Source organism: Salvelinus namaycush, chromosome 8, assembly GCF_016432855.1.
Source record: "Salvelinus namaycush isolate Seneca chromosome 8, SaNama_1.0, whole genome shotgun sequence".
Taxonomy (NCBI): Eukaryota; Metazoa; Chordata; class Actinopteri; order Salmoniformes; family Salmonidae; genus Salvelinus; species Salvelinus namaycush.
In genome coordinates, this window is record NC_052314.1 from 28483420 (window position 1) to 28510246 (window position 26827).

The 26827-nt window shown below is 42.1% G+C and overlaps 1 protein-coding gene across 3 annotated transcripts in view; it reads right to left on the minus strand.

Annotated features, from left to right (window-relative positions):
• Positions 1 to 8648: 8648 nt before the first annotated feature.
• LOC120052596 (capping protein, Arp2/3 and myosin-I linker protein 3-like) overlaps positions 8649 to 26827 on the minus strand; it is a 53710-nt gene continuing 35531 nt past the window's right edge. The window contains exons 30-39 of one of the 3 annotated variants that reach the window (XM_038999596.1): positions 25023 to 25089; positions 24430 to 24617; positions 22844 to 22923; positions 16580 to 16753; positions 14123 to 14324; positions 13266 to 14019; positions 12742 to 12848; positions 11679 to 11799; positions 11517 to 11588; positions 8649 to 9430 (exon numbers count right to left, since the gene is read on the minus strand). In XM_038999596.1, the coding sequence (XP_038855524.1) occupies positions 9390 to 9430; positions 11517 to 11588; positions 11679 to 11799; positions 12742 to 12848; positions 13266 to 14019; positions 14123 to 14324; positions 16580 to 16753; positions 22844 to 22923; positions 24430 to 24617; positions 25023 to 25089 (1806 nt within the window). In that variant the 3' untranslated portion in view covers positions 8649 to 9389. Of the gene's footprint in view, positions 9431 to 11516; positions 11640 to 11678; positions 11800 to 12741; positions 12849 to 13265; positions 14020 to 14122; positions 14325 to 16579; positions 16754 to 22843; positions 22924 to 24429; positions 24618 to 25022; positions 25090 to 26827 lie in introns of all 3 variants that reach the window. The other 2 variants (XR_005477391.1, XM_038999597.1) reach the window with 2 other exon arrangements.

Consider the following 26827-nt stretch of genomic DNA (forward strand, 5'->3'; position numbering starts at 1 on the left):
TTACCCCTTTGAAATTCATCAAGCGGAGAAACGCATAACAAGCACTTTTTCATGATCCTCTGAATCTGAACTCGTTGATTCTGAGTCTGTGTCTTAATAATGTCTCGTTAAGGAATCAGTGAGTTAATATTGTCTGCTCAAATCTGATCTGGAGGGTGAACAAAACCAATACAAAGTGCGACAGGCGTGGACACACAGACACCCACACACAAAAAACGAAAGGACGCACACACATTTATTTTTATCTAGGCCATCTTATTTTTATCTAGGCCATCTATTTATCAATCAGATATTGGGCCACCAGAGACAATCCTACTATCTCTAGAACTGCAAAAACAGTTACAAATTGACATACAGCCCCCCCCCCCCTCTCCTCTTCTTCTATCTCTCCCTCACTATCTCCCATCATCTATGTTTCCGGGGGGAAAGCTTAGTGGTTAAACCAACAGGGCCTCCCATGAGTCTGAGGGACAAAGAGAGGTACAGAGGAACTTACCTCATTCTTCATGCCAAATACAGAAGCAGGATCTTAATTGGATCACTATTTTGTTGAGAAGAATTGTCCTGCACAGCAGGAAATGCAAACTTGTAGTGTAATCATCAACATAACTCAGACATCACAACTCACATACAGTATGATACCGCGTACAGACACCTCAATAGCTGACTCTGTTTCAGCCCATAACCAACCTACATGTATCTTTCTCTCCTTTGTAAAATCCATTGTTCTGAGCACTTTCATCTGAACAGTAATACTTCAGCAGTGCTTTAATAGAGTGATGCTATATCAATTTTCTCAATCCCCTCAGCTGATTCAAAACATTGTGCTACCATTCAGATGCTCCGATTCCTCCCCTCCAGGTAGTCTACCGCAGCAATGGTTGGATACAGTGATTTATCATCATTAAGTCAGCCAGCTATCCTGAAATAACCTCATATTTATGAATTTATGAAGAGATTGAAATGGTAACTGACTCAATACTCCCAACAACCCATATAACATTTTCCCATTTTTAACCGAAAAATGTAGGGCTATATCTGCGTGTTTATCAATGTCAGCTGGCTAACTTTCATAAGTGATGCTGCTACACCCCTCTAAAATGATGATAGCAAAGTTTTTCTTTAGAGCCACTTAGGGTTTTTCTATTGAGTCACTGAAAATGGAGCAGTCTGAGCTGCTATCCACACAAGTTACTGTAATAATCACACTCGGTTTGGCATGTGCAGTTTTAAGTGTAATATGTATGGTAGGTATTTCACGGCTCTTTGTGTCGTGTGGTTGAGCAGAGGGCCAGGCTTCGGCCTAGGGCAATAATTAGCCACACGAGCGGGTTGCTCTTCCTGCCACAGAGCCAGTGATGCACCCCAACCCCTCAGCACAGCGCTGACCCCACAGCCACCCCAGTTTGTTTACCCTAATATGATAAAACAGCTCCTGTCCTGGGTCAAAGGGTCAAAAGGATAGTAGAGAAAACAGAGAATGGAGGAGAGGGACTTGAGGGAGTAAAATAGCAATTTGGCCTGTTTTTGAGCAGGGCAGGGCACTGACTGAGACAGATGGTGTGAGGTTTTGGTCTGGAGGGACCCTCTAACTCCCCCTGATCCCACAGATACATGTCCTAATCCTGACTAACTCTGTTACAAGAAGCAGGCTTACACGGAACGGGGTCCCTCCCTTGCAGGATCTGCCTCCTTCACTCTCTATCTCACTTCCCATGCACGCTGTATAACCTGCCTTAACCCTATTCTTCTGCTTCTTTGAGACATGAAAATTACTGTTTATTATGTCTCTGTATATATTTTTCTCAGTCCATCCCTCTCCTACTATATCCTGAGTCCACAACAATATTGAGGACAATAGTGCACTTTAAAACAATGCACACGAAACACAGGTGAATGTCAGGTACACAGTCAGATAATGTTCTACTACAAATAATGAATGGTTTACCCTATAGTTTTTACAATTTGTTCTCCTCTTCCAGTTCTTTATTTTGTGAATTATTCACTGATGCAACAGTTGTTTATAGTCCATCTCCCTCCCTCCCCTGTGTGTCTGTGTCTAATCTCAGTATTATTGTAAAATAGATCTAATCCACCACTTCAACTGTTAAGCCCCACTGTATCTTTCCCATTTAAGTCTCTCTCTCCCCCCCCCCCCCCCTTTCTCACAGACAGTATTATGGGTAGATTCCAATTAGGATTAATTGATTTCACCCAACTTCTTAGACGTGAGAGTTACCAATGCTTAAAAAGGTTCCGCACAGTACTGGTACCATGACTGAGCTGTCTGGCATCAGTTTGAACAGTATGTGTTGTTTGTCTGTCTGTCTGTGTGTTTACTTGTTTACTTCATGAGTGAGGTCTCGTTGTGAGTGGGATTATCATGCTAGTCAATGGATTAGAGAGCTGATTCTGCTTCTGTAACTGGCATCAGATTAACAGATACCCACGCTTTATTAAAGCGTCTTTAATGTAGACATAAGCTGTCAGAAGCCCCCCCTCCAATGACTATTGCTTCACCCCCCTACCTGAAGTGTCAATACTTCAGTCCAATATTAATCACGATCATGTTACATGTGTTAACATGTTTTTCTATTAGATGTGTAGGCTCCTAATTTCATTTCTCTTGATTCTAAAACTTCCCAACAATTAATTTCTAAATATCCGTACCTGGTCTTTGGACCGTAGTGACATACTGTGTGTAGTCATCACAGATGAGCTACTGTATGCTGCAACTCACCTTTTCCATTTTTTTTGCCATGGCAACCACTCTTCATTTTAATTCGCATACTTGCAGATTACAGCAATTCCTGTACCACAAATGACCATTTGTTCCACCTGAATAGATGAATGACCCTAGCCGACCATCTCCTCCCAGGAGAATTGTATGTGCCAGTTAGAGAATGGCTCTGGATAGCTTAATAAGTACAACATTTCAGCAGTATACAGAAGGCTACAGGGCTGGATCTGAACAGCCACACAAACATAGGCATTAAAAAGACTAATCTGAATAGACAAAAATACAGACACATAAAGAAAAGACAGGGGGAGACAGACAGACAGACAGAGAGAAAGAGAGAGAGAGAGAGAGAGACAGCGAGTAGACAGATACAGAGACAGAGGTAAAGAGGGATAAGAAGGAAGAGAGGGATGAAGGGATTAAGGTGGTCGATACTAAGTGGCTCTCCCAAACTGAGAGATGGCACTAAATCTGTTAATTCTCTCCCCTCCCTAGTCCTTCTCCATCCTCCCTTCCTCCTCTATCTTTCCTCCCTTCCCTTCATCGCTCCCTTCCATTAACCCTCCCTCGCTAGTTTTTGAGATTACACTGGAACATATTCATGCAACCCTGTGAAGCCTTTCAGAACTCAAAATACACTACATGACCAAAAGTATTCTCGTCGAACATCTCCTTCCAAAATCATGGGCATTAATATGGAGTTGGTCCCCCCTTTGCTGCTATAACAGCCTCCACTCTTCTGGGAAGGCTTTCCACTAGATGTTGGAACATTGCTGTGGGAACTTGCTTCCATTTAGCCACAAGAGCATTAGTGAGGTCGGGCACTGATGTTGGGAGGTTAGGTCTGACTCGCAGTCGGCGTTCCAATTCATCCCAAAGGTATTCGATGGGGTTGAGGTCAGGGCTCTGTGCAGGCCAGTCAAGTTCTTCCACACCGATCTCGACAAACCATTTCTATATGGACCTCACTGTAACGCTCGTCGTAATGTGGAAGAGAGGAGGACCAAAGCGCAGCGTGGTAAGTGTTCATGTCTTTAATATAAATCCAGAACTGAACATAGGAACAAAAACAATAAACGATGATCAAATGAAACAGTACCGTGTGGCGACAAACACTGACACGGAAACAAACACCCACAAACCAAAAGACAAAACAGGCTACCTAAATATGGTTCCCAATCAGAGACAACGACAAACACCTCTCTGATTGAGAACCATATCAGGCCAAACACAGAAACAGACAAACTAGACATACAACATAGAATTCCCACTCAGATCACACCCTGACCAAACAAAACATATAAACATACAAAGCAACCTATGGTCAGGGCGTGACAGTACCCCCCCCCCCCCATATCAGGCCAAACACCCAGAAACTGACCTCAACCCAGAAACAGACAAACTAGACATACAACATAGAATTCCCACTCAGATCACACCCTGACCAAACAAAACATATAAACATACAAAGCAAACTATGGTCAGGGCGTGACACTCACTTTGTGCACGGGGGCATTGTCATGCTGAAACAGGAAAGATTCTTCCCCAAACTGTTGCCACAAAGTTGGAAGCACAAAATTGTCTAGAATGTCATTGTATAGTGTTAAGATTTTAAGATGTAGTGTTAAGATTTCCCTTTACTGGAACTAAGGGGCCTAGCCCAAAGCATGAAAAACAGTCCCAGACCATTATTCCTCCTTTACGAAACGTTACAGTTGGCACTATGCAGCGTTCTCCTAGCATCTGCCAAACCCAGATTCGTCCGTCGGACTGCCAGATGGTGAAGCGTGATTCATCACTTCAGAGAACGCGTTTCCGCTGCTCCAGAGTCCAATGGCAGTGAGCTTTACACCACTCCAGCCGATGCGTGGCATTGCACATGGTGATCTTAGGCTTGTGTGCTGCTGCTCGGCCATGGAAACCCATTTCATGAATCTACCGTCAAACAGTTATTGTGCTGACGTTGCTTCCAGAGGCAGTTTGGAACTCGGTAGTGAGTGTTGCAACTGAGGACAGACGATTTTTATGCGCTACGCGCTTCAGCACTCATCTGTCCTGTTCTGTGATCTTGTGTGGCCTACCACATCGCGGCTGAGTAGTTGTTGTGCCTAGAAGTTTCCATTTCACAATAATAGCACTTACAGTTGACCTGGGCAGCTCTAGCAGGGCAGAAATGTGACGAACTGACGTGTTGGAAAGATGGCATACTATGACGGTGCCAATGAGCTCTTTAGTAAGGCCATTCTACTGCCAATGTTTGTCTATGGAGATTGCATTGCTGTGTGCTCGGTTTTATACACCTGTCAGCAACGGGTGTGGCTGAAATAGCCTAATCCACTAATTTGAAAGGGTGTCCACATACTTTTGTATATATAGTGCATTTGGTATAATACGCACATTATGGTCTTGTAATGCTAGGGAGATAGATTCCTTCTGTACAGCCATATTTCAATCACTTTATAATAACTTTAAGTCATACACATAATACTGTACAACAAACTCAACACACAGTTCTGAAAAACCGATTGAGAAAAAACAGAGAAAGTAATCCTAAATGCGTGGCACTACATTTGGGGCTGGATGTAATACTGTATATACACAGGGTGACAGGAACTCAATAGTAATTGCAAAGAATTGTGATAGCGGTATTTAAAGTCTGATAATAATTGTGATTACCGGTAGTCTTTTCAGCCGAGGGGGCGTCAGCTCTGTGTAGAGGGAATCAACACATGTGAGACCTGTCAGACTCTGACACAGCGGGGGCGAGGGACACACATCTACTGTCTACTGTAAAGTATTGACCACAACAGATCACACACATCAGTCCTTGGCTGCCATTTCTCTTTAATCTGGGTCTATAGGGACCTATTACGAAAAGGTACAAAATGTAGTTTACTATGAGCCATGCAATGGTGCACCAGTGGGCATGAGGAGGTGACACATTTTCCCAATTTCAGGTGGAGTATCTAACAATTCCGCTCATAGTAATCTTGATTGCTTCAGCACTTTACTGGCAGTGTAAAGGGGCAGCGCAGTCAAAAAGTGTTTTTTCTATTTTTATTATTATTTCCACAATATGAGGTCAAAATAACACTCTGAAATTGTGAACATTATGATAATGCCCTTTTAGTGGAATTTTAGCCTGTTCAGTTGGGATGGACTTTTTGGTCCACAGCATGACATCACAATCGGATGTGGTTATTCTGACCAATGACCAGTCGTCTTTTATTTGCATATGTATCCTCCTACTTTGAAGAGGTAAGAAGGGTAGGCTCTAGAGCAGGAGTGTCAAACATACAGGTCCAATCCGACACATGGGTGGTTTGAGTAAATAAAATTTAAAAAAGCATACACAATATATAGAAATATTATTTGTGCAGTTTTGTCACAACACAATGCCACAAATGTCTCAAGTTTTGACAGAGCGTGCAATTGGCATGCTGATGGGCAGGAATTTCCACCAGAGCTGTTGCCAAAATATTGAATGTACATTTCTCTACCATAAACCGCCTCCAATGTCGTTTTAGAGAATTTGGCAGAACGTCCAACTAGCCTCACAACAGCAAACCACGTGAAACCACGCCAGCCCAGGACCTCCACATCTGGCTTCTTCACCTGTCTGAGACCAGCCACCAGGACAGCTGATGAAACGGTGGTTTTGCACAACCAAAGAATTTCTGCAAAACTGTCAGAAACCATCTCAGGGAAGCTCATCTGCGTGCTCGTCATCATTGACTTGACTGCAGTTCGGCGTCATAACCGGCTCGATGGCCACTGGTACACTGGAGAAGTGTGCTCTTCATGGATGAATCCCGGTTTCAACTGTACCGGGCAGATGGCAGATAGCCTGTGTGGTGTCGTGTGGGCAAGCGGTTTTCTGATGTCAACGTGAACAAAGTGCCCCATGGTTGTGGTGTGGTTATGGTATGGGCAGGCATAAGCTATGGACAACGAACACAATTGCATTTTATCGATGGCAATTTGAATGCACAGAGATACTGTGACGAGATCCTGAGGTCCATTGTCGTGCCATTTATCCGCTGCCATCACCTCATGTTTCAGCATGATAATGTGGCGGCCCATGTCACAAGGATCTGTACACAATTCCTGGAAGCTGAAAATGTCTCAGTTCTTCCATGGCCTGCATACTCACCAGACATGTCACCCATTGAGCATGTTTGGGATGCTGTGGATCAACATGTACAACAGCGTGTTCCAGTTCCCACCAATATCCAGCAACTTTGCACAGCCATTGAAGAGGAGTGGGACAACATTCCACAGGCCACAATCAACAGCCTGATCAAATCTATGCGAAGGAGATGTGTCACACTGCATGAGGAAAACGGTGGTCACACTAGATACTGAGAGATTTTCTGATCCATGCCCATTCTGCTCTGGTGGATTGAGCCACACTGTGGTTAATGCACCACCTTCCCCTCCCCACTCAGACCACTCCCAGACAGTCCTAGTGACATTTTTGCTTGAGAAATAGTTTTTTTGCCACCCCAAAATGTTGTTTCTTTTTGACCACTTTCATGGAAAAGTATTACAGTAAGGTACTTAATTGTTGCCCAGAAATGATTTGATATTCAAATACAGGATTTAAAAAAACATTTTTATTTAAAAAAATTGGTGGGAGGACACCCCAACGAAATTGGTTCCCTCCGACTATTACAGCATCCTGACTCAACATGGTCAAGTTACTGTTGGTACACAACCTGTCCCGTTAACCTGCCTTATCCTGGCTGTATTTAGTGTTGAACTTGAAAAATTTTGGTATACGTTGTTACCCCAGTAATTTTATATTTTTGGGGGGTAAATGTAGCGTAATACAAAACATCCTTTCATATTGAGAGATGGTCGAACAGTAAGCCCAGACAGTCAAATTAAGACAACATATCCAAGAGAGGATATTAAAGTAAGTGTTTTTCTTTCTAATCCCGATGATTAACTGCCAAGTGCATGAAAGCCAATGATAAAAGAGATCAATATAAGATCCTGTGTCTTTTGTCTGCCGGGCCTCCTCCCACCCACTCCACCATCCACCCCATGAAGACAGTCCACAGGAGTGTGGAAATGCATTTCAAACAACTACAATCACACATAAATATCTACGGCTTATAACAGTTATCGACAAAATAATGCATTGAATCATCAGACACAGATTCAACAATATGAGAAGTTACAGGTGTAGGATCTTAATTTGACCACAGAAAAATAATCCTGCAGCAACAGCATTTGAATGTTTTAGTATCGGTGGTTAGGCTATTAGCTGGCCAAAAGTAGGCTACACGAAAAGTGCAAAACTGTTAATATCACCATTGATTAGTGTGGGTTTTAAGTATGAATTTATATAAATCACGAAGCTCATCTGCATTTCCTGCAGTGAAGGAAAATTCTCAGCAACAAGAGTGATCAATTTAGGATTCTACATCTGTAGGCACAATGGTAGAAGCGTATTTTCAAGTTTTAATTACAGAGTTTGTAGAAGCAGCTTTTCATCACATTTCCATATGAATAGCTCATTAGTACTAAGCACACCAGCGAGCCAAAGCCCATATTTGACTCATTCCACCATCTTTAGAAATAGGGCCATGACATGGTTGCTAATGACAACCAGCAAGACTGCTTCTCAGCAGCTCACGTGTTTGGTGTTCTAGATTATGAGTCTTTCTGTTGCTGAGAGGTCCGCATTTCATTTGTTGGGGTTGGTCGCCACCTGCTGTTAGGGATAATTACAGGAGGCCTAATGTAGCTGCCACCCTGCTGGTTAAAGTATTATAACCCAGAGTGGTTATTCTGTGGTTAAACAGGATAGTGAACACAGTTTGGAAGGTAAAATTATTTACCTCTGTTTATTGTCCTATTATGAACCAAACCATAAAAAGGATGACATTCTCAGTGTGTATTCCAGTACAGCATTTTTATTCATTCATAGGGTATACTATTCATTTTTCTATCAAATATATTACCTTTCAGTCCATGAAAGCAGAACTAGATATAAATATTTCATTTAATAATAAGCAACAACTCATTTTCAAGTTTCAACCATGGCAATCAACGTTCACAGCAGTCAAATTGCATTGCAGGTTTAGAAATAACATTCTAATAGACACATTCCTTTCTTTAGTCGAGCTTAGCCACATAGCTTAGTTTACATAAACAATAATAATACAAAATAAAGTGTAACTCTCAATAATGATAATAAAAATGCTCCAATGTTTGGCCCCTTAGCATTGTAGCATGACAGTGTTTTAGCCATTTTTTAAGTGCAGACAACAATTCAGTAGATTTTCAAAAGTAGCAAACACCATTCGAATAGCTGCAAAACAGTTCAGCAGGTTCCCATTGAGATGACAGGAAAGCAGACAGTGAGGGCAAGGGACAGACAGAGACCGACTAGGAATAGCATGTGTGTGTTCCAATAATACAGCAGTAGGTAAGTTATGCTTAGCGATGTCCGTATCATTTTTCACTCTAAGACATTTATCTTCCCCTCCCCCTCTCTCTCTGTATTCGTGTGTCCCCTCTCTCTAGAGTCTTGTTTCTCCCTCGCATATTTCTCTTCTTCCACATCGGACAAAATGCCGCCCAGTTGTCATGACAACCCTCTGGCTGGTTGGTCTGAAGCAGCTTAATTCCATCGACATTACAACAGCTCGCTATTAACAGACGCTGAGTTGACGCTGTCTGGAAGAGCACAGAACGAGAGACATTCCTGATTACTGACTCATCTAATTAAAAACAATTTGATCAGATAATTAACAACAGTGAAGTCATGTTTGAGTTCGATTCCGACCTAAGGGGTGATTGAAAACGTTGCTTTGTTTAGTCTGAGACACACACACACACACACACACACACACACACACACACACACACACACACACACACACACACACACACACACACACACACACACACACACACACACACAAGGTAACAGTCAGACAGTGTGTGATCATGAGGCACATATTAACTAGAGGTCGACCGATTATGATTTTTCAACGCCGATGCCGATACCGATTTTTGGAGGACCAAAAAAAGCAGATACTGATTAATCGGCCGATTTTTAAAATGTATTTATAATAATGACAATTACAACAATACTGAATGAACACTTATTTTAACTTAATATAATACATCAATAAAATCAATTTAGCCTCAAATAAATAATGAAACATGTTAAATTTGGTTTAAATAAATGCAAAAACAAAGTGTTGAAGAAGAAAGTAAAAGTGCAATATGTGCCATGTAAAAAAGCTAACGTTTAAGTTCCTTGCTCAGAACATGAGAACATATAAAAGCTGGTGGTTCCTTTTAACATGAGTCTTCAATATTCCCAGGTAAGAAGTTTTAGGTTGTAGTTATTATAGGAATTATAGGACTATTTCTCTCTATACCATTTGTATTTCACATACCTTTGACTATTGGATGTTCTTATAGGCACTTTACTATTGCCAGTGTAACAGTATAGCTTCCGTCCCTCTCCTCGCCCCTACCTGGGCTCGAACCAGGAACAAATCGACAACAGCCACCCTCAAAGCATCGTTACCCATCGCTCCACAAAAGCAGCGGCCCTTGCAGAGCAAGGGGAACAACTACTCCAAGTCTCAGAACGAGTGACGTCACCGATTGAAACGCTATTAGCGTGCACCCTGCTAACTAGCGAGCCATTTCACATCGGTTACACCAGCCTAATCTCGGGAGTTGATAGGCTTGAAGTTATAAACAGCTCAATGCTTGAAGCATTGCAAAGAGCTGCTGGCAAACGCACGAAAGTGCTGTTTGAATGAATGCTTACGAGCCTGCTGCTGCCTACCATCGCTCAGTCAGACTGCTCTATCAAATATCAAATCATAGACTTAATTATTATTAAATACGAGCCTTTGGTCATTAATATGGTCGAATCCGGAAACTATCATTTCGAAAACAAAACGTTTATTCTTTCAGTGAAATACGGAACCGTTCCGTATTTTATCTAACGCGTGGCATCCCTAAGTCTAAATATTGCTGTTACATTGTACAACCTTCAATGTTATGTCATAATTATGTACAATTCTGGCAAATGAATTACGGTCTTTGTTAGGAATAAATGGACTTCACACAGTTCGCAACGAGCCAGGCGGCCCAAACTGCTGCATATACCCTGACTGCTTGCACAGAACGCAAGAGAAGTGACACAATTTCCCTAATTATAAGAATTATAAGAAAAGGTTTAAAAGTATATACTTGTGTATTGATTTTAAAGAAAGGCATTGATGTTTATGGTTAGGTGCAACGACAGTGCTAAATCATCACCCGTTTGGCGAAGTAGGCTGTGATTCGATGAGAAATTAACAGGCACCGCATCGATTATATGCAACGCAGGACACGCTAGATAAACTAGTAATATCATCAACCATGTGTAGTTAACTAGTGATTATGTTAAGATTGATTGTTTTTAACTGACTTGCCTAGTTAAATAAAGGTGTAAAAAAATAAAATATACAAATATTTTAAAAATTCTGCCAAATCGGTGTCCAAAAATACAGATTTCCGATTGTTATGAAATTTTGAAATCGGCCCTAATTAATCGGCCATTCCGATTAATCGGTCGACCTCTAATATTAACACACACAAACCCATGGATCAATACAAGCATACTGACTAACTATTGGAAAGACAGACAGACAGACAGACAGACAGACAGACAGACAGACAGACAGACAGACAGACAGACAGACAGACAGACAGACAGACAGACAGACAGACACATACAGGCTGACAGGTGTACCTGTGTCACAAGACATAGCCTTTCTGTTCCTCTGGGGTTTCACTGGGGCCTGAGGTCTCACTGCTTCCTCACCTGCACACCATATACCACCGTCAATCATACACTGTCATACTCTGTCATACACTGTAACGACAAAATTATATTGATTTAATTTGTTAATACCTTGACTGAAAGCCCTGTCAGCCAATCCCAGCACTGGCTTGTTGAATGCAGATGGTGCAAGATATGGGATAGGCCTTTCATTGGCATACTCATTTGGAGAAGACACATAGAATGTCTTTGGCTGAAAATAAATGTGGCACAAAATTAATAAAATTATCAATTAATATCTAAACATAACCACACATACACTCAGTGGCCAGTTTATTAGGTACACCCATCTAGTCTCGGGTCAGACCCCCCGTTGCCTCCAGAACAGCCTGAATTCTTTGGCGCATGGAAACATTTCTCAATTGGTATCAAAGGACCTAACTTGTGCTAGGAAAACATTCCCCAAACCATTACACCACCAGCACCAGCCTGTATCGTTGACACCAGACAGGATGGGGCCATGGACTCATGCTGCTTACTCCAAAACCTGAGCATGGCGCAACAGGAACCGGGATTTGACGGAGCAGTCAATGTTTTTCCATTCCTCAATTGTCCAGTGTTTGTGTCCGCGTGTCCACTGGAACCGCTTCTTCTTATTTTTAGCTGATAGGAGTGGAACACGGTGTGGTCGTCTGCTGCAACAGCCCATCCGTGACAAGGACCGGTGAGTTCTGCGTTCCAAGATACCATTCTGCAAACCACTGTTGTACTGTGCCGTTATTTGCCTGTTAGCTTGCACAATTCTTGCCATTCTCTTTCGACCTCTCATCAACAAGCTGTTTTCACCCACTGGACTGCCGCTGACTGGATGTTTTTTGTTTGTCGCTCCATTCTCACGCTCCATTCTCTTGCGGCCGTACGGTTCTGACAACCGGCGCGCCTGGCACTGACGATCATACCACACTCAAAATCGCTTAGGTAACTCGTTTGGCCCATTCTAACGTTCAATCGAACAGTAACTGAAGTCCTCGACGCCTGTCTGCCTGCTTTATATAGCAAGCCACAGTCACGTGACTCACTGTCTGTAGGAGCAAACCATTTTCGTGAACTGGGTGGTGTACCTAATAAACAGTCCGGTATACTATTATATTCACATAAATATGACAACCAGAAGTATATGAAAAGACAGACAGACCTTTTCAGGAATGGGAGGTGGCTGTCCCTCTGCATCTCTGCCTCTATCTCTCTCTTTTCTTTCCATTCTTCCACCATCCCTATCTCCGTCTGCTTCCTCCTCTGCACCTGAAGATAAAGATGGAGTAATAATATCATTAAAGCTACAATATGTAACTTTCTGGGCGACCGGACTAAATTCACATAGAAATGTGAGTTATAGATCTGTCATTTTCACTGAAAGCAAGTCTAAGAAGCGGTAGATATGTTTTATGTGCATTATTTCTATGCTTTGCCTTCTTAAGTTGGATTTTTGCATCTTTTACTTTCGGTTTTGTACACCAGCTTCACACAGCTGAAAATATATTTTATAGCGGTTTAGATGGTACAATAATTCTCTACACTGAATCATCGTACCAAACCGTACACTTTGCTTGTTTTGTAACATAAACTATTCCAATTTTAGCAACCAGGAAATGGAGGAGCGATTTCTGCATATTGCACCTTTAAATCAACACAACAATGTGTAAGAGACAGGTGCAGTACCAGAGCTCTCCTGTAGATGTCTCTGTCTCAGTTTGGACTGGATGGGTTTGCTGCTCTGGGGAGGAGGGTCTGGTTTAGATGCATTCATAGAAACCCGTCCAGGGGGAACCCCTACTCCACCCCTCCACCCTTCCACCTGTCCTACAGCAGTGTCTGAGTGCAGATGTCTGTCCGTCTGTGTGTCAGAGTACTTCTGTCTGTCCACGGTTGCCTCCATGTTTTTCTGGGAGTCAGTCTCACTTTTAGGTGATGGAGTCCTGTCTGATGGGTAAGGCGGCAGAGGCCTCTGAGCCAGATGTTGTCCCTGGGCTTGTCTGTCAGACTGTCTGCCTGACTGCCTGCTCTCTATCCACTGTCTGTCTATCTGTATGTCTGTCGGTCGTCCCTCTGCCCACTTTCTGTCTGTCTGTTGTCTGCTCACCGTCCACTGTCTATCTCGATCAAACTGTCTGTCGATCTGTCTCTGTGTGTGTCTGTCAACTGTCCACTGTCTTTCCATATGTCTATCTGCATGCCTGCTCTCTGTCCAATATCTGTCCATCTGTCTCTCTGCTGTTCTTCCCTCTGTCCATGTTTTGTCTGACAGTTTGTCCTCGGTCCAGTGCCGGTCAGAGTGTCTGTCAGCCGGTCTTATTAATGTCCTCTCTCTGTCTGTGTGAAGCCCCTCTGTCCACTGTCTGTCCACTTGTCTGTCCTCTGACCAATGTCTGTCAGTATCTGCAGGTTGCTCGTACGCTGTCTCTAGCTTTGATGGCTGTAAATAACACAGAGGAAAAGATGAGAAGAGATTTTATAACCATGAACTCATCAACCAGTATGAATGTTTTCTACCACAAGTGATACAGCATAGACTGTACCTGGCTGGGTGAGTAGAAGGGGTGTCTGCTGCCCGGCATGCCAGGCTGTGGTGGTATGCTCTGCACTGGCTGCAGGCTCAGACCTACTGGCTCCTCCCCCCTCTGGTCCTCCACCTTCCCATCAGCCCCCTCACCAGGAGAGCAGGCCCTGGCAGCAGAACGAGGGGGCTGCAGCAGCGTGTAGACATTCTCAGTGGCTGTCCTGAGAAAGAGAAGAGCAAAGAGGACAGTCAGAGAAACAATGAGAGTCAACCAAGAATTTGCTCAGTGGCTCCTGGATTGTATTTGATTTGGTGTGGATAACAAATGGGGCCTGTTTAGGCTTTCTAACCCAGCAGGCTAAGCTATAATAATGTTTTAATATTGGGATAGAATATATTAGACTTGCATAATTTTTTACATCTTTATTCATTAGACTGCATCATCATTGCCATCATTCTGTTGCATCTCATAATCTGAGATCTCATAATCTGTTTTACACACACTGGTGTCATTTACATCTGTTTTACACACACTGGTGTCATCTACATCTGATTTACACACACTGGTGTCATCTACATCTGCTTACACATACTGGTGACATCTACATCTGTTTAGACATACTGTCGACATCTACATCTGTCTACACATATTGGTGTCATCTACATCTGTTTAGACACACTGGTGACATCTACATATGTTTACACATACTGGTGTCATCTAGATCTGTTTACACACACTGGTGACATCTACATCTGTTTTACACACACTGGTGACATCTACATCTGTTTAGACACACTGGTGACATCTACATCTGTTTACACACACTGGTGACATCTACATCTGTTTACACACACTGGTGACATCTACATTTGTTTTACACACACTGGTGACATCTACATCTGTTTAGACCTACTGGTGTCATCTACATCTGTTTACACACACTGGTGTCATCTACATCTGTTTACACACACTGGTGTCATCTACATCTGTTTTACACACACTGGTGACATCTACATATGTTTACACATACTGGTGTCATCTACATCTGTTTAGACACACTGGTGACATCTACATCTGTTTACACACACTGGTGACATCTACATCTGTTTAGACACACTGGTGACATCTACATCTGTTTACACACACTGGTGACATCTACATCTGTTTACACACACTGGTGACATCTACATCTGTTTACACACACTGGTGACATCTACATCTGTTTTACACACACTGGTGACATCTACATCTGTTTACAGACACTGGTAACATCTACACCTGTTTTACACACACTGGTGACATCTACATCTGTTTACACACACTGGTGACATCTACATCTGTTTTACACACACTGGTGTCATCTACATCTGTTTTACACACACTGGTGTCATCTACATCTGTTTACACACACTGGTGTCATCTACATCTGTTTACACACACTGGTGTCATCTACATCTGATTTAGACACACTGGTGACATCTACATCTGTTTACACACACTGGTGACATCTACATCTGTTTATACACACTTTTAACATCTACATCTGTTTACACACACTGGTGACATCTACATCTGTTTACACACACTGGTGACATCTACATCTGTTTAAACACACTGGTGACATCTACATCTGTTTTAGACACACTGGTGACATCTACATCTGTTTACACACACTGGTGTCATCTACATCTGTTTAGACACACTGGTGACATCTACATCTGTTTACACACACTGGTGTCATCTACATCTGTTTTACACACACTGGTGACATCTACATCTGTTTTACACACACTGGTGTCATCTACATCTGTTTTACACACACTGGTGACATCTACATCTGTTTTAGACACACTGGTGACATCTACATCTGTTTTACACACACTGGTGTCATCTACATCTGTTTTAGACACACTGGTGTCATCTACATCTGTTTTACACACACTGGTGTCATCTACATCTGTTTTAGACACACTGGTGACATTTACATCTGTTTTACACACACTGGTGTCATCTACATCTGTTTTACACACACTGGTGACATTTACATCTGTTTTACACACACTGGTGTCATCTACATCTGTTTTAGACACACTGGTGACATTTACATCTGTTTTACACACACTGGTGTCATCTACATCTGTAGTGCTCTCCGGCAGCATGACCATTCCTCATGTCAATACAGCACTGCTTCCCAGCACTGATTTAGACTAATAGCACACAGGGTACACAGAGCATGCACTTAATGCTCATCATACTAACAGAGCAACAGAGAGAGAATGAAAGGTAGAGGGAGAAAGAGAGAGTGAATGAGAGTGATACATATTCATAAAGAGGTAAGGGGTAAACATGTGTTATAAAGTGAAAGTGAAGATCATGCGACACTGATATAAATCATGCTGTGTAGATTGCACGGCTTTATATATCATACTACCTGTGTGTGTGTGCGTGTGTGTGTGATACTGAGGATTCACAAACCCTGTGGGTGCCGTGGCAACAGTGTGACACTCCTCCCCACACCCATCTCCGCCAGACTCTGGCCCCTGATTGGAGAGCGTTGAGTTGCGGTTCCTACGGAAACCAAAGATGGCCAGCATATTGCGTCTTTTCTTTCGCCTGAGAGAGTGGGCTTTATGGAGAGAGGACAACTGACTGACATAGGGAAAAAGAGATGGAAAGGGTAGAGAGAGATGAGCGGAACAAAACAGGAAGAAGATAAAGGGTGAAGTCAAAAGGCAGATACAAAGAGAGACAAACTGACCATAGCTATACAGTAAAAATATGTACAAAACATTAGGAACACCTTCATAATAGTGAGATGCACCCCCCCCCCCCCACCCCTCAAAAGAAGAGCCTCAATTCATCAGGGCATGGACTCGATAGCGTTCCATGGAGATTCTGGCCCATGTTGACATCCTTTGCCGACAGGTTGATATCCTTTGGGTGGTGGACCATTCTTGATACACACGGGAAACGAGTGTGAAAAACCCAGCAGCATTGCAGTTCTTGACACACTCAAACCAGTGTGCCTGACACCTACTAGCATACGCCGTTCAAAGGCACTTTTATTTATTTTAATTTTAAATTTAACCTTTATTTAACTAGGCAAGTCAGTTAACTTCTTATGGCTGAAGGGGCAGTATTGAGTAGCTTGGATGAAAGGTGCCCATATCAAACGGCCTGCTCCTCAGTCATAGTTGCTAATATTTGCATATTATTATTAGTATTGTATAGAAAACACTCTAAAGTTTCTAAAACTGTTTGAATTATGTCTGTGAGATTAACAGAACTCATATTGGCAGGCAAAATCCTGAGTTGAAATCAAAACAGGAAGTCAGAAATCTGAGCTTGTATGTATTCACCAGAGTCCCTAATGAAATCCCCTTGAGCTATGAATGATTGTGCACTGCCTAGGGGTTCCACTAGATGTCAACCATCAATAGAAATTATAATGAGACTTCTATGATGTTGTGGGAGAGAATGATAGCAGAATCAGTCAGGTGTCCATCAAGCAGCCATTTTCTGATCATGCTTTTTCCTCATGGAAGTCACTTACGTTCCATTGCTCACGAAGACAAGAAAGAATACTCCGGTTGGAACTTTATTGAAGCTATATGTTAAAAACATCCTAATGATTGATTCTGTACTTAGTTTGAAATGTTTCTTCGACCGGTAATATCACTTTTTGAAGTTTTTGTCCGATATAACGCTGACCAGAATTAGCGTTTGGATATGTAAACCAGACGCGCTAACAAAAGAAGGTATTTGGACATAAATAACGGATTTTTTCGAACACAACAAACATTTATTGTGGACCTGGGATTCCTGGTGTGCTTTCTGATGTAGATCATCAAAGGGAAGGGAATATTTATCATATATTTTCTTGTTTATGTTGACGCCATCTTTGCGGCTGTGGTGTTTTACTTTTGAGCGCCGTCTCAGATTATAGCGTGTTTTTTTTGTAATCTGACACAGCGGTTGCATTAAGGAGAGGTATATCTATAATTCCATGTGTATAACTTGTATTATCATCTATATTTATGAGTATTTCTGTTGAAACGATGTGGCTATGCAAAGTCACTTGATGTTTTTGCCACTAGTGAATCTAGTCGCCTCAATGTAAACTCAGATTTTTTAATATAAATATGAATTTAATCAAACAAAACATGCATGTATTGTGTAACATGAAGTCCTATGAGTGTCATCTGATGAAAATAATCGAAGGTTAGTGATTAATTTTATCTCTATTCTGGTTTTTGTGAAGCTATCTTTAGCTGGAAAAAATGGCTGTGATTATTGTGGTTTTGTGGTGACCTAACATAATCGTTTGTAGTGCTTTCGCTGAAAAGCCTATTTGAAATTGGACACTTTGGTGGGATTAACAACAAGATTACCTTTAAAATAATATAAGACACATGAATGTCTGAGGAATTTTAATTATGAGATTTCTGTTTTTTGAATTTGGCGCCCTGCACTTCGACTGGCTGTTGTCATATCGATCCCGTTAACGGGACTTCAGCCATAAGAAGTTTTTAAGAACAAAATTCTTATTTACAATGACGGCCTACCAAAAGGCAAAAGGCCTCCTGCGGGGACGGGGCCTGGGATTAAATTATTATTATATTTTTTTTAAACATAGGACAAAACACACATCACGACAAGAGAGACACCACAACCCTACATAAAGAGATACCTAAGACAACAACACAGCATGGCAGCAACACATGACAACACAGCATAGTAGGAACACAACATGACAACAACATGGTAGCAACACAACATGGCAGTAGCACAACATGGTAGCAGCACAAAACATGGTACAAACATTATAAGGCAAAGACAACAGCACAAAGGGCAAGAAGGTAGTGACAGCAATACATTACGCAAAGCAGCCACAACTGTCAGTAAGAGTGTCTATGATTGAGTCTATGAATGAAGAGATGGAGATAAAATTGTCCAGTTTGTGTGTTTTTTTCAGCTGGTTCCAGTCGCTAGCTGCAGCGAACTGAAAAGACGAGCGACCCAGGGATGTGTGTGCTTTGGGGACCTTTAACAGAATGTGACTGGCAGAACGGGTGTTGTATGTGGAGGATGGGGGCTGCAGTAGCTATCTCAGATAGACGGGAGTGAGGCCTAAGAGGGTTTAATAAATAAGCATCAACCAGTGGGTCTTGCGACGGGTATACAGAGATGACCAGTTTACAGAGGAATATAGAGTGCAGTGATGTGTCCTATAAGGATCATTGGTGGCAAATTTGATGTCCAAATGGTAAAGAACATCCTGTCGCTTGAGAGCACCCTTACCTGCTGATCTATAAATTACGTCTCCATAATAAAGAGGAGCGATTATGATAGAGGAAACCAAGTCTAGATTTAACCTTAGCCTGCAGCTTTGATATGTGCTGAGAGAAGGACAGTGTACCGTCTAGCCATACTCCCAAGTACTCGTATGAGGTGACTACCTCAAGCTCTAAACCCTCAGAGGTAGTAATCACATCGGTGGGGAGAGGGGCATTCTTCTTACCAAACCACATAACCTTTGTTTTGGGGGTGTTCAGAACAAGGTTAAGGGCAGAGAAAGCTTGTTGTAGAGCGTTTAACACAAAACGCCAGCTGAGTATAAGACTGTATCATCTGCATATAAATGGATGAGAGAGCTTCCTACTGCCTGAGCTATGTTGTTGATGTATATTGAGAAGAGTGTGGGGCCTAGGATCGAGCCTTGGGGTACTCCCTTGGTGACAGGCAGTGGCTGAGACAGCAGATTTTCTGACTTTATACACTGCACTCTTTGAGAGAGGTAGTTAGCAAATTAGGCCAAAGACCCCTCAGAGACACCAATACTCCTTAGCTGGCCCACAAGAATGGAATGATCTACCATATCAAAAGCTTTGGCCAACTCAATAAAAATAGCAGCACAATATTGCTTAGAATCAAGGGCAATGGTAACATCATTTAGGACCTTTAAAGTTGCAGTGACACATCCATAAACTGAGCGGAAACCAGAATGCATACCAGAGAGAATTCTATAGACATCAAGAAAGCCAGTCAGTTGATTATTGACCATTTTTCCCAACACTTTTGATAAACAGGGCAAAATAGAAATTGGCTTATAACAGTTAGGATCAGCTTGATCTCCCCCTTTAAATAAAGGACGAAACGTGGCTGCCTTCCAAGCAATAGGAACTTCCCCAGAGAGGAGAGACAAGTTAAAAAAGGTCAGAGATAGGCTTGGCGATGATAGGGGCAGCAGCCTTAAAGAAGAAAGGGTCTAAACCATCTGACCCAGATGTTTTTTGGGGGTCAAGTTTAAGGAGCTCCTTTAGCACCTCGGACTCAGTGACTGCCTGCAGGGAGAAACTTTGTAGCGGGGCAGGGAGAAAAGAGGGAGGAGCATCAGGGCTAGTTGCATTAGAAGTCGTGGGAGATGAGGAAATGTTGGACGGGCAAGGAGGCGTGGCTGAGTCAAATAGGAATCCTGACTTAATGAAGTGGTGATTAAAGAGCTCAGCCATGTGCTCCTTGTCAGTGACAACTACATCATCAACATTAAGGGACATGGACAGCTGTGAGGAGGAGGATTAATTCTCCAGGTCTTGAACCGTTTTCCAGAACTTCTTGGGGTTAGACCCACAGAGAGATAACTGCTCCTTAAAGTAAATAACTTTGGCCTTCCGGATAGCCTGAGTGCACTTATTTCTCATTTGCCTGAACGAGAGCCAGTCAGCCTGAGTATGCGGGTGCCTTTCGCAAATGGAATTCTTGAGGTGGAGTAACTCTGCCAGATCACGGTCGAACCAGGGGCTGAACCTGTTTTAATTTCTCATTTTCTTTATGGAGGCGTGTTTGTTAACAATACCACTGAAAATATAAAAAAAGAAGGTCCAAGCGTCTTCGACAGAGGGGATCAAGCTGATTCTATACCAATTTACAGAGGCCAGTTCATGAAGGAAGGCTTGCTCAATAAAGTTTTTTAGCAAGCGTCTATGAAAAATCAGGACAGGCAGTTTAACTGAGCAGCCATTACGAACGCAGGCTGTAAAACAGTGATCACTAAGGTCATTACAGAAAACACCAGACTGATGCCTATCAGGATTATTTGTGAAGATAACATCAAGGAGAGTAGGCTTTTCTGGGTGTTTGGAGTCATACCTTGTGCGATTGGTAATAATCTGAGAAAGATTTAGGGAGTCCCATTGCTTTAGGACTTGGTCAGGTGGTTTAAGCATGTCCCATTTAGGTCACTTAGCAGGTCAAATTCAGACTTAGTGTAAGGGGCCAGGAGAGAGCTAAGGTCATTTAGGGTACAGGCCGGTGCTGATGGTGAATGATAACACCCAGCAACAGACAACAAAAAGCTATTTGAAAGTGTAATGCTTAAAACAGCAAATCAAATTGTTTGGGAACAGACTTGGTGGAGACAACTGAGCACTGAAGGTGTTCCTTGGTAAAGATAGCCACTCCACCACCTTTGGAAGATCTGTCTTGCTGAAAAAGGTTATAACCAGAAAGGTTAACTTCAGTGTTCAAAACACTCTTTCTTAACCACATCTCAGTAATGACCAACACATCTGGATTGGAGCTGTGAACCCACACTTTCAACTGATCCATTTTAGGTAATAAGCTTCTAGTGTTAATGTGCAGAAAACCCAGGATCTTACGAGAGCAGAAATCAGTGAAGCAGATATCAGAGCACAAGTCAGAATTGGGGCTAGCAACAGTAGATGGGCCAGGGTGTGCATGCACATTTCCAGATATCATCAACAGTAATACAATCAGGGCACGGCACTTCAATATTTTGTCTTACCCATTCACCCTCTGAATGGCACACATACACAATCCATGTCTCAATTGTCTCAAGGCTTCAAAATCCTTCTTCAACCTGTCTCCTTGCCTTTCATCTACACTGATTGAAGTGGATTTAACAAGTAACATCAATAAGGGATCATAGCTTTCATCTGGATTCACCTGGTCAGTCTGTCATGGAAAAAGCAGGTGTTCCTAATGTTTTGTACACTCAGTATATGTCTATATCATAAGCCTGTTCAGTTTGTCCCTAGTCAGCACCTGTACTTTCACTTATTCACCCTGTCATCAGTCCCTATGTGTTTCTCTGGGCAGCTGCCTCACTGAAACACTTCCTGGCCTTGAGAGACGTTGCAAGGATACAATTCATGGCACACAACGCTTTATCCAGAGTACATTCATTTAGAAATATGCTTAACAGTAAATATAATAATACTAAAAGCATCTACTTAACCAGATGATCTGCTGTGTGGATGTACTTTAGCACGGACCAGCATTACTCTGCCGGCTTGTGACAAGAGGAGAGGGTACTCTCTAAAGCTATTACTAAAGGCAGAGCGCACCTAAAATCCTTATCCTGAAAGTAGTCTATGGACTAAATGGAAAGTAGGCCTATGCTAAATGACTTGAGTTGTACTTACTTTGGAGGTGATTCATGCAATTTAGATCATGCTTATAGTGTGCTATTCACTCCTATTTGTTTTTGAGAGAGAGAGAGAGAGAGAGAGAGAGAGAGAGAGAGAGAGAGAGAGAGAGAGAGAGAGAGAGAGAGAGAGAGAGAGAGAGAGAGAGAGAGAGAGAGAGAGAGAGAGAGAGAGAGAGAGAGAGAGAGAGAGAGAGAGAGAGAGAGAGAGAGAGAGAGAGAGAGAGAGAGAGAGAGAGAGAGAGAGAGAGAGAGAGAGAGAGAGAGAGAGAGAGAGAGAGAGAGAGATCTACCTATCAGGGAGAACTCTCTTGGAGTAGAAATCTGGGAGTCCATCATCAAGAGGAGTGACAGCTCCGTTTTCAGTGCAATGCTGGGGACGGGGAGAGAGATATTTCAGAATTACGATACTATTCTTAAACATCCATTTATATTCCAGAAATAAAGACTGATTTCCCACACTGTTTGTAAGTGCTTATTGGAGGGGCTTACAATTTATTATTTAATGTTCTGTTGGTAATAATACAAACGGTTTATACTAGCTTCAGAGAGATGACTTAACCCAATTGGAGTAATTCACTTAGTATAGATTACCCTGGACCCAATCCAATTCATTCTGAAAAATAGAGCAGCACGCTGCCACTGCCGGGAGGCCCTAACATTTGGGAATATGGGGTGGGAATTATGCATGAACCATAAATTAAGTCAAAGTTGTATTATCATTACTTTAATCACATGAATAATGGTTCTTTTGGAATAGAAAATGTGCTTGGGCACGCATGCAAAATGTATAAATAATGGCTATACTAAATGCTTGTTAAATAAACCAGATGTATCAATATTAACATCAGGTCTATTTAACAAGCAATTAATATAGCCATTAGTTATACATTTTGCTTGTATCAAAAGGGAATATTGTCTTTGTAGTGGTCATTAGCTATGCAAATAACATCTGTATTCTGTCTTATTAATATGCAAGTATCTCGATGTAACTCCATGAGGTTTTAAAGTTCACTTATATTAACTATGTGTTGCCATATCAGTGTCTCCTTAAATGTATCATTTATTAGCTAATATATCTACGTCTTTGTGCTTCTGCACTCAGATAGAAATCTACTACAGCAGGGGCCTCTCGGTGTATACAATATTCATAAGTGAATATATAAGTGAATATAGTTCCTGTATTTCCATATTCATAATTAAGTATCACACAGTCAGCAGTTCAGTAGTATACAGTACCATTCAGAAGTTGTGTCACTTAGAAATGTCCTTTCAAAGAAAAGCACATTTTTTGTTCATTAAAATAACATCAAATTGATCAGAAATACAGTGTAGACATTGTTAATGCTGTAAATGACTATTGTAGCTGGAAACGGCTGAATTTTTATGGAATATCTACATGACGAGTTTCAGAAGAAAGTTCTTTGTTTCTGGCCATTTTGAGCCTGTATTCGAACCCTCAAATGCTGATGCTCCAGATACTCAACTAGTCTAAAGAAGGCCAGTTTTATTGCTTCTTTAATCAGAACAACAGTTTTCAGCTGTGCTAACATAATTGCAAAAGGGTTTTCTAATGATCAATTAGCCTTTTAAAATGATAAACTTGGATTAGCTAACACAACGTGCCATTGGACCACAAGAGTGATGGTTGCTGATAATGGGCCTCTGTACGCCTATGTAGATATTCCATAAAAAATCTGCCGTTTCCAGCTACAATAGTCATTTACAACATTAACAATGTCTACACTGTATTTATGATCAATTTGATGTTATTTTAATGGACAAAAAAAAGTGCCTTTCTTTCAAAACCAAGGACATTTCCAAACTTTTGAACGGTAGTGTATATTCCATACGGGGTGAGATGTCAGCTTCCTCTTACTGTGTCAGAGGGGGCGTGTCCTGCTCGGTGCCTCCGTGGGGGCCTCGGCCTAACCCGCGTCACATGATGTAGAGGTGCACCCTGGGTAGGGAGTTCAGACAGCCCCTCACAGGATGCGGAGCGAGAGAGGGCTGAGAAAGAAGAGGACGTAGAGGGGGGCGGGGAGGAGCTGGAGTCATCACACAGGCCTGAAAGAGAGAGCGAAAAAAAGATGGAAAGATGACGAGATGAGAGCGAAACAGATGCATAAAAGGGAGAGAAATGGAGAAGGAAGCGGCGAGGGGGTAGAAGTTCCCTTAGCAGTCATGTGGTGCTGTCATCTGTGCTTGAAATAAATACTGTTTAAAAACTACAACAATTGGCAACTGCACTCAAATATGTTGAGGCAGTAATGGGTTCAGGTTGGCATGCACACAAACCATTAATGGCTCACCCAGAGAGAGAGAAGGAAGGAGAATGAGGGAGAGGGAAAGAGGGAGAGAAAAACAGACACAGCAGGACACAGTCACTAATGGACCTATAAAAGAGAGAGAGCTGGGAGGAAGAGAGAGATAGAGGGATATAGAGAGATAGTGGGACGGAGACATACTCACTCAGTCTGGTTGAAACGGGTCGTATTCGCCTAGTTCTAGAGCTGTGCTTCTTAATGGCAATTGTGTCCTAGAGAGGGAAGAGAAAGATGTCAAAACACCAACACACATCCTAAACAGACAATGACAACACACAATGCTTAACACCTAGCCAGCCTGCCAGCTTAGTGGAGTCTGCCACTAGCATAGTCAGTGTAGTCAGCTCAGCTATCCCCATTGAGACTGTGTCTGTGCCTCGACCTAGGTTGGGCAAAACTAAACATGGCGGTGTTCGCCTTAGCAATCTCACTAGGATAAAGACCTCCTCCATTCTTGCCATTATTGAAAGAGATCATGATACCTCATATCTCAAAATAGGGCTACTTAATGTTAGATCCCTCACTTCAAAGGCAGTTATAGTCAATGAACTAATCACTGATCATAATCTTGATGTGATTGGCCTGACTGAAACATGGCTTAAGCCTGATGAATTTACTGTGTTAAATGAGGCCTCATCTCCTGGTTACACTAGTGACCATATCCCCCGTGCATCCCGCAAAGGCGGAGGTGTTGCTAACATTTACGATAGCAAATTTCAATTTACCAACAAAGAAAATGACGTTTTCGTCTTTTGAGCTTCTAGTCATGAAATCTATGCAGCCTACTCAATCCCTTTTTATAGCTTTACAGGCCTCCTGGGCCATATACAGCGTTCCTCACTGAGTTCCCTGAATTCCTATCGGACCTTGTAGTCATAGCAGATAATATTCTAATTTTTGGTGATTTTAATATTCACATGGAAAAGTCCACAGACCCACTCCAAAAGGCTTTCGGAGCCATCATCGACTCAGTGGGTTTTGTCCAACATGTCTCTGGACCTACTCACTGCCACAGTCATACTCTGGACCTAGTTTTGTCCCATGGAATAAATGTTGTAGATCTTAATGTTTTTCATCATAATCCTGGACTATCGGACCACCATTTTATTACGTTTGCAATCGCAACAAATAATCTGCTCAGACCCCAACCAAGGAGCATCAAAAGTCATGCTATAAATTCTCAGACAACACAAAGATTCCTTGATGCCCTTCCAGACTCCTTCTGCCTACCCAAGGACGTCAGAGGACAAAAATCAGTTAACCACCTAACTGAGGAACTCAATTTAACCTTGCGCAATACCCTAGATGCAGTTGCACCCCTAAAAACGAAAAACATTTGTCATGAGAAACTAGCTCCCTGGTATACAGAAAATACCCGACCTCTGAAGCAAGCTTCCAGAAAATTGGAACGGAAATGGCGCCACACCAAACTGTAAGTCTTCCGACTAGCTTGGAAAGACAGTACCGTGCAGTATCGAAGAGCCCTCACTGCTGCTCGATCATCCTATTTTTCCAACTTAATTGAGGAAAATAAGAACAATCCAAAATGTCTTTTTGATACTGTCGCAAAGCTAACTAAAAAGTAGCAGTCCCCAAGTGAGGATGGCTTTCACTTCAGCAGTAATAAAATCATGAACTTCTTTGAGGAAAAGATCATGATCATTAGAAAGCAAATTACAGACTCCTCTTTAAATCTGCGTATTCCTCCAAAGCTCAGCTGTCCTGAGTCTGCACAACTCTGCCAGGACCTAGGATCAAGAGAGACACTTAATTGTTTTAGTACTATATCTCTTGACACAATTATGAAAATAATAATGGCCTCTAAACCTTCAAGCTGCATACTGGACCCTATTCCAACTAAACTACTTAAAGAGCTGCTTCATGTGCTTGGCCCTCCTATGTTGAACATAATAAACGGCTCTCTATCCACCGGATGTGTACCAAACTCAC